Below are 15146 nucleotides of genomic sequence, written 5' to 3' on the forward strand. Positions count from 1 at the left end.
ATCACTTATTTCAGAGCTCATTCACTACCGCATGGTCACAAAATCTATCGGCTTCATATAAAAGGTGAATAAGAAAAAAAAAACATTTTAATTGTTGGAAATGAGCATGAACATGGAATTCTTTTTTTTTTTTTTTAATTTCAAAGGCACGCAGCTTGCCGTTTAGAGTGTTAATGGTTTCCACACATATTTCTCCTCAAGTAGCAAATATTTTTTTTATTTAGCATTCACATTGTACTTGACACAGGTTTACATATTTTCTCAGCAGCGCCCATTTCCTGGCCAGCCTAAATACAGTGTTTCTCATTAGCGTTTTAGTGACCACGAGATTTCCTGATTATGATGTAGTAAGAGAAGACCATTTTGCCTCTCAAAAATTTCTTGTATGCCCAATGCTGTAAACAGATATAGCGCACGTTAAAGTGAAAACGTTTTGCGTCGCAGCACGGCGTCAGCCGAACTGCAACGAAAAATGCATATTAACAGGTAGGCACTTCACGAGCCACTACGCTTTAAGCGGTCAACCAGTAAATGGGCTTCAATAGCGACTTAGCCAGGAAATCATCATAACTACGTTTTAACCGCAACTACTTGGTAAGCGGGTACATATTAACGAGGTTTCACTGTAGTCATTCCAGCCAGCAGCGGAAAAAGCTTTAGCACTTTTTGATTCATGATCTGGATTCAGGCCGGGCCTGGGCCTTAAGTCCAAGAAAAGAGAGCCAGGCCATACCGGGCTAAGGCCCCTTCAGTGTCGGGCCGGGCCAAGCTTGGGTCTTTAGCGTAGGCTCAGAATATCGGCCCATGCACACCTCTAGCCGGCGCATCGCGATGGTCCTTTGCAGCAGATATGACTGCAACTGACCATCGGTTGATGATTGGTTAAGCTGCTAATGCACTTCAAATTGTCCACCTCACCAGTCGCTAGAGAGTAAGGCGGTCAACAAGCGGCTCATAAGAAAGTGCTGCAGTTTGGGGTGCATGGTGACAAAAACGTCTCCTTCCCATGCGTGCTTGTGGTCTGTTTGTTCCTCATTGTATTTCTGTGAGGTAACCACGTGGTTGTAGCCATGGAAGAGGCATCGTCAACTGTAGCAAAAACAGTACAGCGGCAAGTGACAACAGTTGGTAAATAAAAATTAAAAGCCATCTTCCGCAACATTGTAATGACATGCTTATGCAGGTTGTTTCAGTTGGTCCTGTAGTCATTGAGCAAGTGAAAGGGTTCATTTTGAAGATTAGCGCAAAAAGGACTAGGAAGGAAGGAAGTGTCCGTGTCATCTTCCCTTTTCTTGTTCCTTTGTCCCTTTTGCTCTGGTCCTCAATATGAACTACTTCCAACTTGCACAATAAAGCGTGCTAAAAAACTCCCGTTCTTGTAATCTTTTCGAGTCGGTGCCTGCGTTGCATAAATTTAGACTCTAAGGCATAAGCGTTGCTGGGCCCCTTGAATGTGAAAGCATTTCTTATCTCATGAGTGGCGTGTGCAGGAACTGTGGACAGAGTATGTCCTCACAAACTGACACTTAGTGCCGCGACTGGGTTGGGAACCTGCTGCAGAACAAACAGATCAGCTTCTCTGGCCCACACACGAGGGCACCATATTATCGCCGCAGTCGATAATGCCTAGATTAAAACTGCAACACACTCATGCCGTGCAGTAAACATCGTAATCTTCATCACGCTCCAACTGCAACAGTATACTGTTGCGAAGTTTCATCTGCGCCACTCCTTCATTTAACCTAGATATATACGCTGTACACTTATACCATCTGGGCAAGCATAGCCTGTGGCGAATCCACCAGGCGGCAAAGCTCAAAATGCAATTTGTTTTTTTCCATTCAGCCGTTGTTGCACTCCAGGTGAAAATTTCGCCACCTGCTGAGAAAAAAATACTATGCTCTAACCGAAGGGTTAATCACGAAACCAGCTTTTAGGTGCCGAGACGTGTACCAGTTCATGAGCTTGGCAGCTTGCACGATACTTTCCTTTCTTCCTTTCTTGGCATGGCACCGTAGCAGCGCGGATAATGCCATCGTTTATATATGAATGATACTCTATGGAGCAGTGCCAAAAGAGTTAAAGCTCTCAGCTACGGCCTGCCCCATGGAAGCTGCGAGGGGTTCACCATCATGCTGGCCATGTCATTATGTACAAGTCATCTGGGATCACAGAAATGCACTATCTTGGCTTGCGTGTTCTCTGTGTCCTGATAGGAATCTTTTCGATAGTCAGTGCCTGTATACAGGTTATGCATTTGCGATGCAATTTTTTTTTTTCATTTATTCAAAAAGTATAGTCACCATATATTGTTTCCATTTTTCTTCTTGTTAATGATGTGTAAGACATTGCTGTGACTTTTTCCCGGCAGCTGATAAATAATTTATAATTAAATCTTTCTGTCTTGCCTGTTTTGGTTTCAACAGCCGAGTGATGGATGTGATATCAAAGTAAGTCTAGGTCACGTGAAGTATGAACAAATAGCAGTAAAATCGTTTCTTTGCTTACTGTGATTCTTGTTCTTGAAACAAGCTGGTTTTGGCATTGCTAGACTTGGCTTTGACGTCACATCCACTGATCGGCTTTTGAAACCGAAACAGATGAGAAACGGAAAACGAATCCTTTTGTCAAAGTGTTTGTTAGTTCACTGAGGCTTCCCTTCAGCCCTTGTTCATGTTGCTTTGGGCCCTAATGACGAAGGTATTGTAAGGTTGGAAGTGATGCATTCTTGCTGATAATGCATCAAACCACTCTAAGCGTTTAATAAACTAACAAATGACAAACAAAAAGACCAATGCTAGCTGCATATCTTTTTCGCAGTGAACAAGCTTACTGAATTTTATGTATTTCTGTACGATGTCTGGCAGGAGATTGTAACGATCGCATCATAAATTTAATTTGAGGGGCTGAAATAGGTTAATTATTATAAGGACAAACAAGATGTAAATGTCATTACTGACACCTCACTGTGTAAGGTAGCTGTATTTTCGTGAACTTTTGCCAATAGAGTTGGCAGCCATTAATTATATCGTAGAGCTAATGCAACTTTGTCCATTGTCACTTTGGAGCATAAGAGGCCAATACTAACCCTATTTTATTGACAAAAAAAAAATGTTTGACACCATACAGAGCATTTAATCCAAGTTTCATGTGTAATGAAGGTGCAGTGTTTAAATTAATTTAGTTCCAGGAAAGTCCTTGTTTAGAGAGGTCATTGGGGCTGATGCCATTAAAATGACCCCCCAAAACTTTGCTTCGATCGTTTGTTGGTAAAGTAACTTTAATGTAACTTTTGTCTGTTGTCACATAGGCACTATGAACAGCCTGCTTTAATGAGCTGAATTGAAAGCAGGTCTGCAGTTGTGCCTTACAAAAAGCAGAGTCAGCCGACCGGGTCATCGATAAGGATCATGGCTCGGATGCGATAGCCTCTCACAGTGGACTGGTCTTACTGAATTGATGGCTCATGTGCACTATTTACGCTGTTGGTATGATGCTTCTAGTTCATTGGCTTATTGCTATTGTTTTAGACTTGCAGGAAATTAGAAGCTAGCCGCACCCAGTCTAAAAAGAAAATGTTGTTCGACAAATAAAGAATAACATGGCCTGACTAGTAGCAGAGACCAAAAAAAAGGATATGTGCACGAGCAGTGCATGTAACATGGCGAACTGATGGCCTAGTTTTGTTGGGGGTCATGAAAAGTGTTCCTTGGGCATACAAACATATTGGAGGGCACGGTCAGATTGCTAGATGAGATTAGGAACTTGGCAGATATGGGTGGCTGCGGCTGGCACGGAGCAGGGTTAATTTGAGGTAAGAGAAGGTGTCTTGCAGTGGATGTAATTGGGCTGATGATAACGAAGGCCACAACTACCAGTGTTGTTGGTGGCAGCTGTGGCATGCTGAAAACTTGAGGTGGTTGGATCAGTGTGTTGCTTGCTGGTACAGCTTATGTTGGCTGTAACATTTACAGCTGCATGGCATCTAGGTGATGCTTCAGAGAATTCTGGGGTAAAAGGGTAATGTTATCTGATGTCAAGGTGTATAAAAGTTTGGTGCTTCCATGCATCTATTAATCAGGATGTTCATATGTATTTGACTGTTCGATATTTTGCAATGTCCTAGTGCAACTCTGAACCCAAAGGACCTGTTTCCATACAAGGAGTTCAAGGATAAGTATGGCCAGCCGCAAAAAAGAAAGTTCTTCAATGATGGCCTCTGGGAAATTGAGCACAACCCTACAGTCAAGCCTGGCTCTGCGGTAAGCATCAGTGTCCAGGAGCATTTTTCCAGTGTTGTTTTGTTTTTTCCTCTGCAGGCCGTGCTATGTCCTTGCAGGTTTGGTTTGGGTTTTAGAGTGTACTGTTAAGCCATTTGTAATTGCAATTTGTACCTTGTATCTAACAGCACTTACCACTCGTGTATTTGTAACAGGGTGTCTAGCAACTGGGAAAACCGGAAATTGTCAGGGAAATTTCATGCACTGGGAAAAATGGGGGAAATCATCAAACATTTAAGTCAGGAAATGGCACGATATATTCTGCAGTGCATTTTCATTTAAACCTGGTGCACAGCAAGTATGTTGTTCATGCAATTTTTTTGTGCTGAGCGCTCGGCCCCCACCGCAAGGCGAGGCGCGATATATTTGACGTCAGCACATGCCTGAGCTGCCACAATAGAAGAACCAATACGCACATGAAGTGGGTACTTAATAAAATATCCGGAAGCGCTGCGTAAAGGTAGTACACGACAAAAAGGAATAGTCGCGCCGGCAGCGGCCAGTGCGAAAGCGATCGGTGAGCTGAGCTACAGCTGAGGTCCGTTGCGACACTCCAGTGGTTGATTGCTCACATCTTCGCGATCTCGTCTTAGGTTCCGTGCTTCGTGTGTGCAATAAAATTGCCTAACACTTTCGTGTCCACAAGAACTAGGTACCGGCATCTCATTCTGCACTAACGCCAAGGTAAAACTCGCATTGGTTCGCTGACTTTCCTGACAGAACAGCAGTGCGCCAGTCCCGCCGTAGTAGTACATGGCGGTGGCGTAAACTCGGTGTACCGAAATACAATTTGAAACCGCGGTGTCGTCGTCATGCAGCGGGGTTGATGTTCCCTGTACATTTAAAAAGTCTGGCGCAGGCTGTAAATCAGGTCTTTGCGACGTGCTTGTGGCCGGCATGTTCTGGTTTTTGTTCCACGGCTGTTTCTTACGGCTTCCAAAGGCTCATTGCGTGCACGGTTATAATCTACTGTTTTCCGACATCTCGATCGGATCGCAAGGGAAAACTCTGCAGAAAGCGGTGCATCAAGAAATGCGAGCGCAAACGGGGACACGCATGAAGCGACAGCCACGGCGGCGAATGCAAAATAACAAGAAAAAAAAAAATTACATGCCGATCAGGCCAGCCAGTGGGAGCAAGCACGCCATGTGAGAGCTAATCAGAGATCATAAACAATCTTCAGAAAACTGGCGCGCGCAGCCAGTCCGTTTGAGCGAAGCCATTTTAAGATAGTGCAAATTACGCACGAAGAAAACAGCTTTCAACCAAGCCCAAGATGGTGGCGATCGGCTGGCTGCAACACGCGCGGGAATTTTGAACAAAATTCCTCTCATCGAGGGGAATTTCATGGCTGCCGTGACGTTCTGAAAGCCGATTTTATCACATTTTCTGACCAAATTCAGTGTTAATATTTTTTTTTTTTTTTTAAATAATTTGAATGCAGGTGCTCGAAAGGATAAGCATTCCGAAAAAGTGTCTCAAAATCAATTTTTGAACATTTTCTACCGTTGAGTCGCGTCGCCCCTTAAATAACTCTTTGGCTGTTATCTTTCTTTCAGAATTTTCGCTACTGCATGTCAACTAATTTTATTTTCAGCTGATTGCGCATTTACCTACAATCTGAAGGTTTGTAACTTAGACGCCGTTTCCTTTAATGGCGGCCATTAAAGGCACTTAGGCATGCACTTAGGCATGGCCAGTCTCTGAGAGCGCGCTACCCTCGAGACCGGCCGTGACCTTGAGTGCCTCGAATCGCGGCACCCTATCCAATCAAAACCGGCGTTGGACCTATAGAAATTTCGCAACTGGTAGTATTAAAGGCATCTGCTGAGGTTGGCATCAGTGAGTGCGCGTTTAATTTTCAGTAAACGTGTGACGTTTTTACCCACTATTAACACTAATAACAGCCTTTCACTATTGTAAACTGCAGAATATGAATATAAAATACCTTTTTTGTTGGGAATTATTCATCTATGCTCATTATCATCAGCAGCTACATTTTTGAGTCTCTTGACTCGTCAGGAATTTGACATAGAATAATCGGAGAAAACCTGGAAAAGTCAAGGATTTCAGGGATTTTGAAAATAGGGGTTTGCTAGACACCCTGCTTGTAGTCACTAGCCCCATTGGTAGATTTTTTGATGCAGGCGATGGACAGCTGTGCCATGCTCCACTAAATGCATTAAATTGGCCCATCTTGTGCCGAAAAGACCAAGCAAGCATGACAATTCTTTTTTGAGATAGCAATGGTTTTTACATTCGCACCACACTCATTGTGTACATTGACTCAGTGTGGATAGTAGTCGGAAATTACGGGCTTTCCTTCTTCTTTTCTTCCTTTTTTTTTCTTTTGCACCTGAACTCTCCGCCGGCCATTGTGGATTTCAAACAGCGTTCACTGGTTGCAGCATTTCACAACGGTCACATCAGTTGCTTTTCTTTCATGGAAATAAACATGCGCAGTATTGCTAGTTAAGCAAGGAGGCGATGCTTTGATGGCATTAATAGCCAACATGGTGGCACCAGCATGTAAAACTTGCTACAGTGCGGCACGTCATAGCATCGTATCACAGCGCAATAAACGGGGGATGATTAACAGCAAAAAATGGGAGCAGGTGCCAGTGCTGCAATCATTTTTGATCACTGTACCATGAGAGACCTGGAACCTGCTTAACACTTTTTGAGAATGCCTGAACGGACAAAGCATGCGTGCGCTGCGGCAATCGTTTTGATGCAACCGCTTTAATCCTGCACAAATATTGTAACTGAGTTCGAACTTCGTTAATTCAGACTAGGAGCGCTGTCCAGGCCCATGTAACTATGGTGTCGGGCATTTTATAATTCTGATGGGGGTTCGCTTTGAGGTGTATTAGTGACCCGTATAGTCAGCAGCCACTGAAATAGGCCTTGTTACAAGTGGGGGAGCGAGTCGCTTCACAATCCCACAGTTAACTCCAGTGCTAGGAGTCAGTGCCCCTTGGACCATCTTCTTCCAAGACGACGTCCGATCAAACCGGAGCAAGAACATCACGGTCAGAATTCCAATCCGTGTATCAAGGCTCTGAGTCACTGAGAAGAGGGAACAAATGGTGACTTTATACATTATTTACAGTCATGGTACAGGATAGAACAACATCGGCACGGGTGCCGAAAGCTACTGAATGCACGCAAGTGTCTTTGCACAGCATTGGGCCAGGGAGAATCCGCGATGTCCTATCTGGGTGAGGAGCACAACACTCGATGGACACTTACAACGGTCTCACTCGACAACTGGCAGTGCGCCTTCTTTTATAGACCTGCACGCTGTTGGGATTTGAACTGTCTAATCCGGAGGCAGTAAGTTGGCGGCAGCCCAATAGTAAGCGCATTGGTCTCCCATTGGGGATCTGCTCCGGCTGCGAGGAGGTTGAGGCGCCATGGGGTCTGGCTGGCCAAGCATGTCTAGACGTGTTTGACGCCGAGGCTTCTCAATACACCAATGCCATGCGGAGCAGCAGCGGGGATTGTAAAGGGGTGTCAGGTGCTCGCCGGCATCCGCTCGGCTTCATTCGTCTGCCACTGAAGGAGCCATGCAAACCACGGCTAGGAGCCTAATATGAGCAGTCTCCCAAGTCAGAATTTAATAAAAATGGAGTAGTGTTGCGCGTGCACATCTTATGTGCTCTGGCAGGCACAACAACAATCAGAGTCCCCCATTTCTGAAATACAGCTCAGTCACATGGTTAAGTTTCACTTTCTTCAGCTTCACGCCATCCAGCGGTTCCGATCAGTCGCGCATCAGCCATTCACGCCATTTTGAGCTCTGCTTGATGCATCACTGGTCATATGTTTTTATTTAAAAATGGCATGACGCTTTCTAATGCCTGCGCATATTTCCCTCAATTGCATCCACATATGCTTCTTCCTGTACTCATAAACTGCATTAGTCACCCGATGTTCGTCTGTGAAGTGAAGCATCCTCAAAATGCGATGGAGCCGTTTGTAAGCAGGCATCACTTTTACTGTGTTGCACTGCAAAGACGGTAGCAGAGGCCTTTTTGATTTTAATGACGATTTGCGTTGACCGCATGCCTTCAAGTTGCTCCGAAAAGCAGATATTGCTGCTACATATTTAGTAATTTCTGCCACACAGCTGTTCAAAAACACATTTTGGCTGCCGCACACCTGTTAATGTGAAAGCACTTTAGCCTAGCACAATGGATTTCACCATTTCCGGATTGTGATTTCAATCCGCCTAACTGAGTGTTGTTGCTATGGCTACAACCAAGTGTAGCTTTGCTATGATGCATATAAGTGAGCGTGTTGGGCTTAGTTAAGCCTGATGGTTCTAGCTTAGCCTACAAGTGTGTATCATCACATTAGAGTAGTATGTTGCATTCTGAACGCACGCTTACCCTAATTAAACATTTTCTAAGCCTATTTAGCATGAAAACACTAGTAGGTTTTGAACATAAAATGTGTACTTAACTGTGGTTGAGTGCACTTTTTTTTTTTTTTTTTTTTTTTTTTGCAATATAGAAATTCTTAAGGTAGTAGTAGTTTAAGAATGTAATTTATGCCATTGCTAGGTGTGGGGGTGGGCAGTTTCTGTGTCAGAACACACTGAATTTTTCTGAGGGCATCTCTTCCCCCCTTATTTTATTTCCCCGGTGACTTGCACCACGCAAAAAATGTTTGTGGCTATGCCACTGCCCGGGAGACTCCCAATTTTTTTTACTAAACTTTCCGATTGTACGACCACTGCTTTAGCTCTCCTGGTGAGTTGCCTCTGCTTGCACAAGAATGGTTTTTATGGAACCAGCTCCGCAGAATCTGCAGCTGCATCGTAATCGTGAGCATCACCTTCAGTGGCCACACTAGCACCATTGGCATCATCGGCTAGTAGCCTATCAAAGCCAAAAAGTATCTGTTGCTGGTTGCATTTCATGTTTGCAGCTGCATATGTTTGTGTTTAGGGCTAGTTAGGCCACGTGTGCGGGGCAAGGTTGGAAAGTTAAAATTTTCTGTGCTTGAAATTATGGCACTATGAAAGCTCAAGAGGAAATATTTGCAAATGTTTCAGTGATGTACTTCTGAATTCTTGTGCTTAGGGATAGCAAGAAAAGGCGAGCATTTTGCGTTTTCCACATCTTATGGATATGGCGGCAGCGTGCCTCGCGGCTGCAAAGTCTATTCAAAACTGAAACTACAACTGACTTCTGCTCACCAATATGCAACGCAATGCTGAAGAATCTGCTGCTGGTGAACAGCCATCAGTTTGGACCATGCTTCAAACAGAGCTGCTTAAACAGAAGCCCTGCTGCGGAGGGGCTCAGTGGTTATGATGCATGACTGCTGTACTCAAGGTGGCAGGATCGAACCCCGCCTGCAGTGGTCGTTTTCAGTGGAGACGAAAGCCCTCCCTGAAAAAAAAAAAGCTTTTCCTCAGGTAGTCTAGTTTTCCGGAGACCTCCAGTACGCTGTCTGTCGTAGCCTGAGTCGCTTTGGGATGTTAAACTCTGTAAACCAAACCAGATTTTTGGAGCTGGTAAAGTCTGCTACAGCCAGCTCTGTGTAAAAGGCCTCATTGGACATTGCCTAAATGTTTAGTCGGACCCATTCGTTGGTGAAGGTGGCAGGAATGTGGTGCACTGATTTCCAAGCCGTGGTGGCAACCAGGTAACTGCCTAGCTGTGATTTGCCAGCTTTGTACTCGTTGAGGTAGTTGGTATTTGCACACAATGCAATATTGAGTGCCACAAGTTGAGGCACATAGTATTGTGTACTGCCATTATGTGTGGGTAAAACTGACCTGACTGATTGATGGCAGTAAGCATAGGTGTTCACGGGCTGGCCTTCAGTGAGAGTTCTTTTGTTGGGTTCTCACTGTCGTCATCAGGGGTCTGGCAGCAAGGCTTCGGCTAAAAAGGACGCCAAGGAAAAGCCACCCTCTGAGAGTGGGGAGGAACCAGAAGAGCAGGAGGAGTCTGAGTTGGTCATTGATGAAAAGCCGTCGAAAAATGTGAGACACTTGTCGGCTGCCTGTTATGCATGCCCTCTAGGCTTCTGCTGATCCGCCATTGGCAGTGGCTGCTCTCCCTCTTCCAAGCTTGCAAAGCTTTCCTATTTGGGGATTTTTGCACGAGTTTGTTGAGGTAGTAAATGCGTGTGGTGTGCTGATACTGCAAGACAAATCTGCATGCAAAACACTGGCAGTCTGCTTTTCAGCTGTTTACTTTAGCATGTGCCGCTAGCTTTTTGTCCATTACTGCACCATTGTCGAGGGCATGCAAGCATGAAAAAACTGTTACAGCTTTGTTTTGAAGTCTCAAGAAATTTGAATTGAAGAAAAGCTTTGTATGATACCTTTGTTTTCATTTCTGAAGTTAAACAAATCCAATTTTTTTTATTTTTATGTAGAAACCTGAACCACAACCTGTGAAGAAAAAGGCCACCAAAAGAGCATCAAAGGTGGGTTTTTCACAGTCTGACATGTTACTTTTCTTAGGTTGTCTGGAAAACGAGCTTATCATATTTTATCCTCTTTGGCTTGGTACAGTGTTCAGTGTGTAGCCAGAAATTGGAGAGTATTATATTCAGAACGCTTGTATAGAAATGTTAGAAGAGACCATTTGGTAGACTGAGAAGCTCTCATGGAGAAGAAATGCCAATCTGACCTTGTAGCCATACTTAACAGAGCTTACTTTAAAAACCCGCACATAGCATGAGGTTTTTTCTTGATTTTATTATGCCAGGTTTTTTGTATTGTACGTGGATCAGAACAACTTTCAGCATTATCAGCATCAGTCTCCCAGCCAGGAGAGGCACTATCTAGGGGTGGCGTCGACTGACTATGGTTTCGGTTTCTCCGCACTGACCCTGCGACCCTTGTGCTGCACACGCAACTGGAAAAGTCGATAACGCTTTGCACGATATAGGAACAGCGAAGGGTTCACTCGTTATGTTGCACGAGGTCCATTACGCGCCTCTCAGTGCTGAATCGCGGACGCTCGACCAGCATTCCCAAGGAGCACGTCGGGCAGAATACCAAGCACTTTTAGAGGTACTGAAGAGCAAAATGTCTTTTATCAAGGGACTCGCGGCTGACGACATACTGAACGACGGCGATCGTGAAAACCCTGAAGTTAAAAACATTTCTTGGGTGCATATGCCTCGCTCCATTGCATGGTGCTGGACTCGAAGAAACGTGAATGCGGCGTGTGCTAGCTGGCTGCTTCTTCACTGGCAGCGGCCGCTACTGGTTTTAGAACTGAGGACCATGTGGCTTCCGCAATTGCCGGGGTGAATGTGAGCTGCTCTTCTCACTGTGCGTGAAATTCTTCGATCAAGCGTGTTGGTGCGAGAAGCAGAGTGAACCAGCACTGGGCGTATAAAACTTCCGGGCACTATTCGGCGCCTGATGCTGGGTGGCGTTGGACGCGAAAGTGCGGAGCACGTAACGTTTTGCGGAGCAAACATGAAGTGTAGTGCGAGTAAAAATCTTTACTGATTTTTTTCCTGGCTCGCATGATATGCGAATGAAAACTTTTTTCTTCTTTGCTACCACGAAATTACGCCTCGTATTATACAGGGGTTTTTACAGTACACTTTTAACCAGGCTAAACCTGCCGTTTTTTTTTTTTTTTTCTTTCTTCTTCTTCTTCTTTTTCTTCTTTTGACGTGTATTGACAGAAGGGAATGTTTATTTTGGTACATTATTTTGAGCAATAAACGATAAGCTTGTAGTTTTCCATAAGCCAAGAGCTTTTCTCTTCCGACTAGTTATTTTTGTAAACCATCAGGATCATAATTCGGTGGTGAGAACAAAGGAAAGATGACTCACATACTTGGCCTGTTTAGTGGGTAAAATGGCAGCATTGTTTGGCTGCAGTAATGTCTAAGAAATAAATTTTATTGTAGCTAGCGTCATCTATTGATCATGGTGCGTCTAATGTCTGTCAAATGATGAGATATACTTGAGCAAAGCTAGGTAAAGAAGTTTTAACTGAGATAAACTTGTTGAAAAGTCAGTGCTGGTATTCTTGCCTAGTACAGTTGATCCTTGTTGTAAGCAACAGAAGTTATGAGCAGTTGTTAGTGACGAGAAGCGACAAAAAGTTTGTACTATCGTCTTGCAGGATTCCACAGATGACCAAAAAACTGCTGAAGAAGAGGTGCCTAGGAAAAAGGTGTGTTGGCCTGCTTACTCGAGCACCATAGCATCTCTACCTTAATTTTCAAGAATATAACCCTACTTTAAGAATGGTTGCTCTGTAGTAGCTGTCAAGCCAGAGTTGTGATTTTGCATAGTTCTGTAAAACCTGTGGGGCATCTAGTTAAATCCTTCCTTGCCCAGCTTCAGTATGCAGCCTAAGCGTTGTCTTCTTATAGACCGTTTTATCGTGGGCGCTGCCATTTTGTGTATGTGTCGCCATGTAGCAGCCAAGTTGAAAACAACCGCCATGCTGGTATGTGTGGTCCCATCCACGGAACAGGCGACAAGTAGCGCACATCGGCATTTCTGAGCTTTCGCATGCAAATTTTTACTTTTTGGGGGTACCTGGCTGAAAGAAAATACCTTTTCAGCAGCACCCAAGCCATTGGGTCAGCTGAACTCTACAAGCCTGATTACAATTGGTGTGTTAGTTTTAAGTGCAGCGGCGCACCACTGGCCGCGTGGGCGATGAAGCAAGCAAGGCAGGGCATCTTTCGATTTACTTTTTATCCTTTTATGATTTCTAGAGACGGGCTACCGTAAAAATTTAAGCAATGAAAGCAAGCAAATATAGTCGTTTCATGTCATGTTTTGTAGCAGTGTTAATCGCGCTACGTTTGTTGGGTCAGCTGATCATTCATATACTCTTTACTGCTTGAACAGCTACTGCGGGGTGCTAACACTTCCACTGGGGTTCTATTCTTAAGGATCCATTATCGATTTCGGATCTATTTACTCTGCGCTAGGCTACTTTTTTTGGGTGACAAAGGTGGGGTTTTCAAGCGTCCACTGCCAGGCAGTCGGATTTCAGCATTGCCTACATGACTCAACCACCAGTTTGCCGGTATGTGCGGGAAGTGGCGATGACTTGTTGACGGCGGGAGCTGCTATCCTGCAATTTCATTGACTGGGCACTGGCTGCGTTTGTCTGATGCTGCCGTCATGCTGACATCCGGATGAAAGAGAAAATAGAAAATTGATACTTATGAAATAATGACATTAAATTATGTCCCATAATGACCTCACCAAAAGTTGCTTTTATCAAAAATTATATACTCCATTTGCCGTCGCAAGATTTGCTTACTTCAAGAAATCACAGCTATTCCTTTGACCATATTTCCATTCATTATCGGCAGCAAAAACTTATGAGATGCGCATTTTCAAAAAATATAAATATACGGTCAAGCCTCGTTATAACGAAGTCTCATTTTGCGTGGAAATTCGTTCGTTATATCCGATATTCGTTGTAAAAGTACACACAAGTTCCTACAAAAAAAATTCTGTTCATAAACCCAAGTAAAGGCTACCCTAAAATGGAAAGCACAGAGCTGAAAAAAAAAAAAAAAAGGCTTTTCTTTATTTTTTTTATTATTTTTTTTTTTTTAAGCGTGGTATAAGCACGCGAAACCTTACCTTTCATTTTGCACTGTCAAGCAAAAATGAGCACACAAGTCGGGATTTAGGCCACGCAGTGCTTCCAGTTCAAGGCTTTTTTCCTCCTCTCCACTAAAACGATCTATGTGTCCAGTCCAGGCGACGTGCGGCGAGACCTACAGCAGGGCTAGAGCACCAAGCCAGAAAAGGATCCGGTCTGCTCTCGCTGCGTTTGTCCGCGGGCCGCAACGGATGCGTGCGCATGGTTGCTAATTGGTTCCTCGACAGGTCTCACAAGATGCTTGCGAGTTTCGCAAAGGCAGACTGTGAAGTTCTCGGCTAATAATGTTTGGGACCAACCTGACAGGGTGCGCGAATATCCGTCGGCACAAGCCTCAAGAACAGCAAAAGACCTAGTTGTAGTGTAAAAAACTGCGTAGCGATTGTTCTAAACTTGTCAATTTTGTGGTAGATGTAGATTCATAGATGGGACATTTATCTTGTCCAAATGCTATAAGATTGCGATCATTATTCTGCATTACTCAATATTTTGTAATTCTTAGTGCTGTAAAAGTTTTTATATTACAACTATAGGTCCTAGAAAAGGCTTTTTGAGATGTTCATAATTGTGTGTGTGTGTGTGTGTGGGGGGGGGGGGGGGGAATGCAGCTGATTTAACTGAGTTAGCCGGATGTGAAGTATGTGCACATGCACGCTGAGTTTCATTTCGCTTTATGTGCATGCCTGTGCATTGTTTTCACTGTGACCATTCTCCTCGTCCATTGGAACCTAGAAATCGAATTTTTAAGATGCACACAACAACGAAAGTAAGAAGGATATTTCTGAAACATGCCTGGAAGCCAGCCTGCACAGTGCCCATGTGTAGTTCCATTTTCGTGCCTTCTTTGCTTCCTGCTCGCACCATGGTATTGATGGAAGTGCACCAGATAGCGTCCCAATAAACTTCACAGTGCGAAACACCGGAAGGTGCTAACATGGTGGCAGGCAACTGTCGATAGTTCCACGTGTGCATGTTGCCACTGTGTGCGCGCTAACTGCAGGCTGTCAAAATTCTGATTCAGGCTGAGCCATTATCTCAAAATGAGCTTCATGATGTAGCATGAAGGAAAGCTGGCACAGTTGCGGCATAACAGCTGAGCTTGTATCGCGTAAGTGCCTGTGGGAGCTTGAAGAAGAGGGGAAACGCTGATGATTAGGAAATAACGTAGGACAGGAAATTTTGCTACATCGAAGAAAGCTTTGCGGCAATTCTGATAGATGGCGCTTGGATTTGTCAT

At 44.3% G+C, this 15146-nt stretch overlaps 1 protein-coding gene across 3 annotated transcripts in view; it reads left to right on the forward strand.

The window, feature by feature from the left end:
* Positions 1-15146, forward strand: part of LOC146184998 (uncharacterized) — a 96434-nt gene that overhangs the window by 3202 nt on the left and 78086 nt on the right. For 2 of the 3 annotated variants that reach the window (XM_084605943.1, XM_084605945.1), the window contains exons 3-6: positions 4127-4262; positions 10159-10281; positions 10680-10730; positions 12398-12448. In XM_084605943.1, the coding sequence (XP_084462069.1) occupies positions 4127-4262; positions 10159-10281; positions 10680-10730; positions 12398-12448 (361 nt within the window). The remainder of the gene's footprint in view (positions 1-4126; positions 4263-10158; positions 10282-10679; positions 10731-12397; positions 12449-15146) is intronic. The other variant, XM_084605944.1, reaches the window with a different exon arrangement.

The sequence above is a fragment of the Amblyomma maculatum genome, chromosome 6 (genome assembly GCF_055883805.1).
Source record: "Amblyomma maculatum isolate TAMU_Amacu chromosome 6, ASM5588380v1, whole genome shotgun sequence".
Classification (NCBI taxonomy): domain Eukaryota; kingdom Metazoa; phylum Arthropoda; class Arachnida; order Ixodida; family Ixodidae; genus Amblyomma; species Amblyomma maculatum.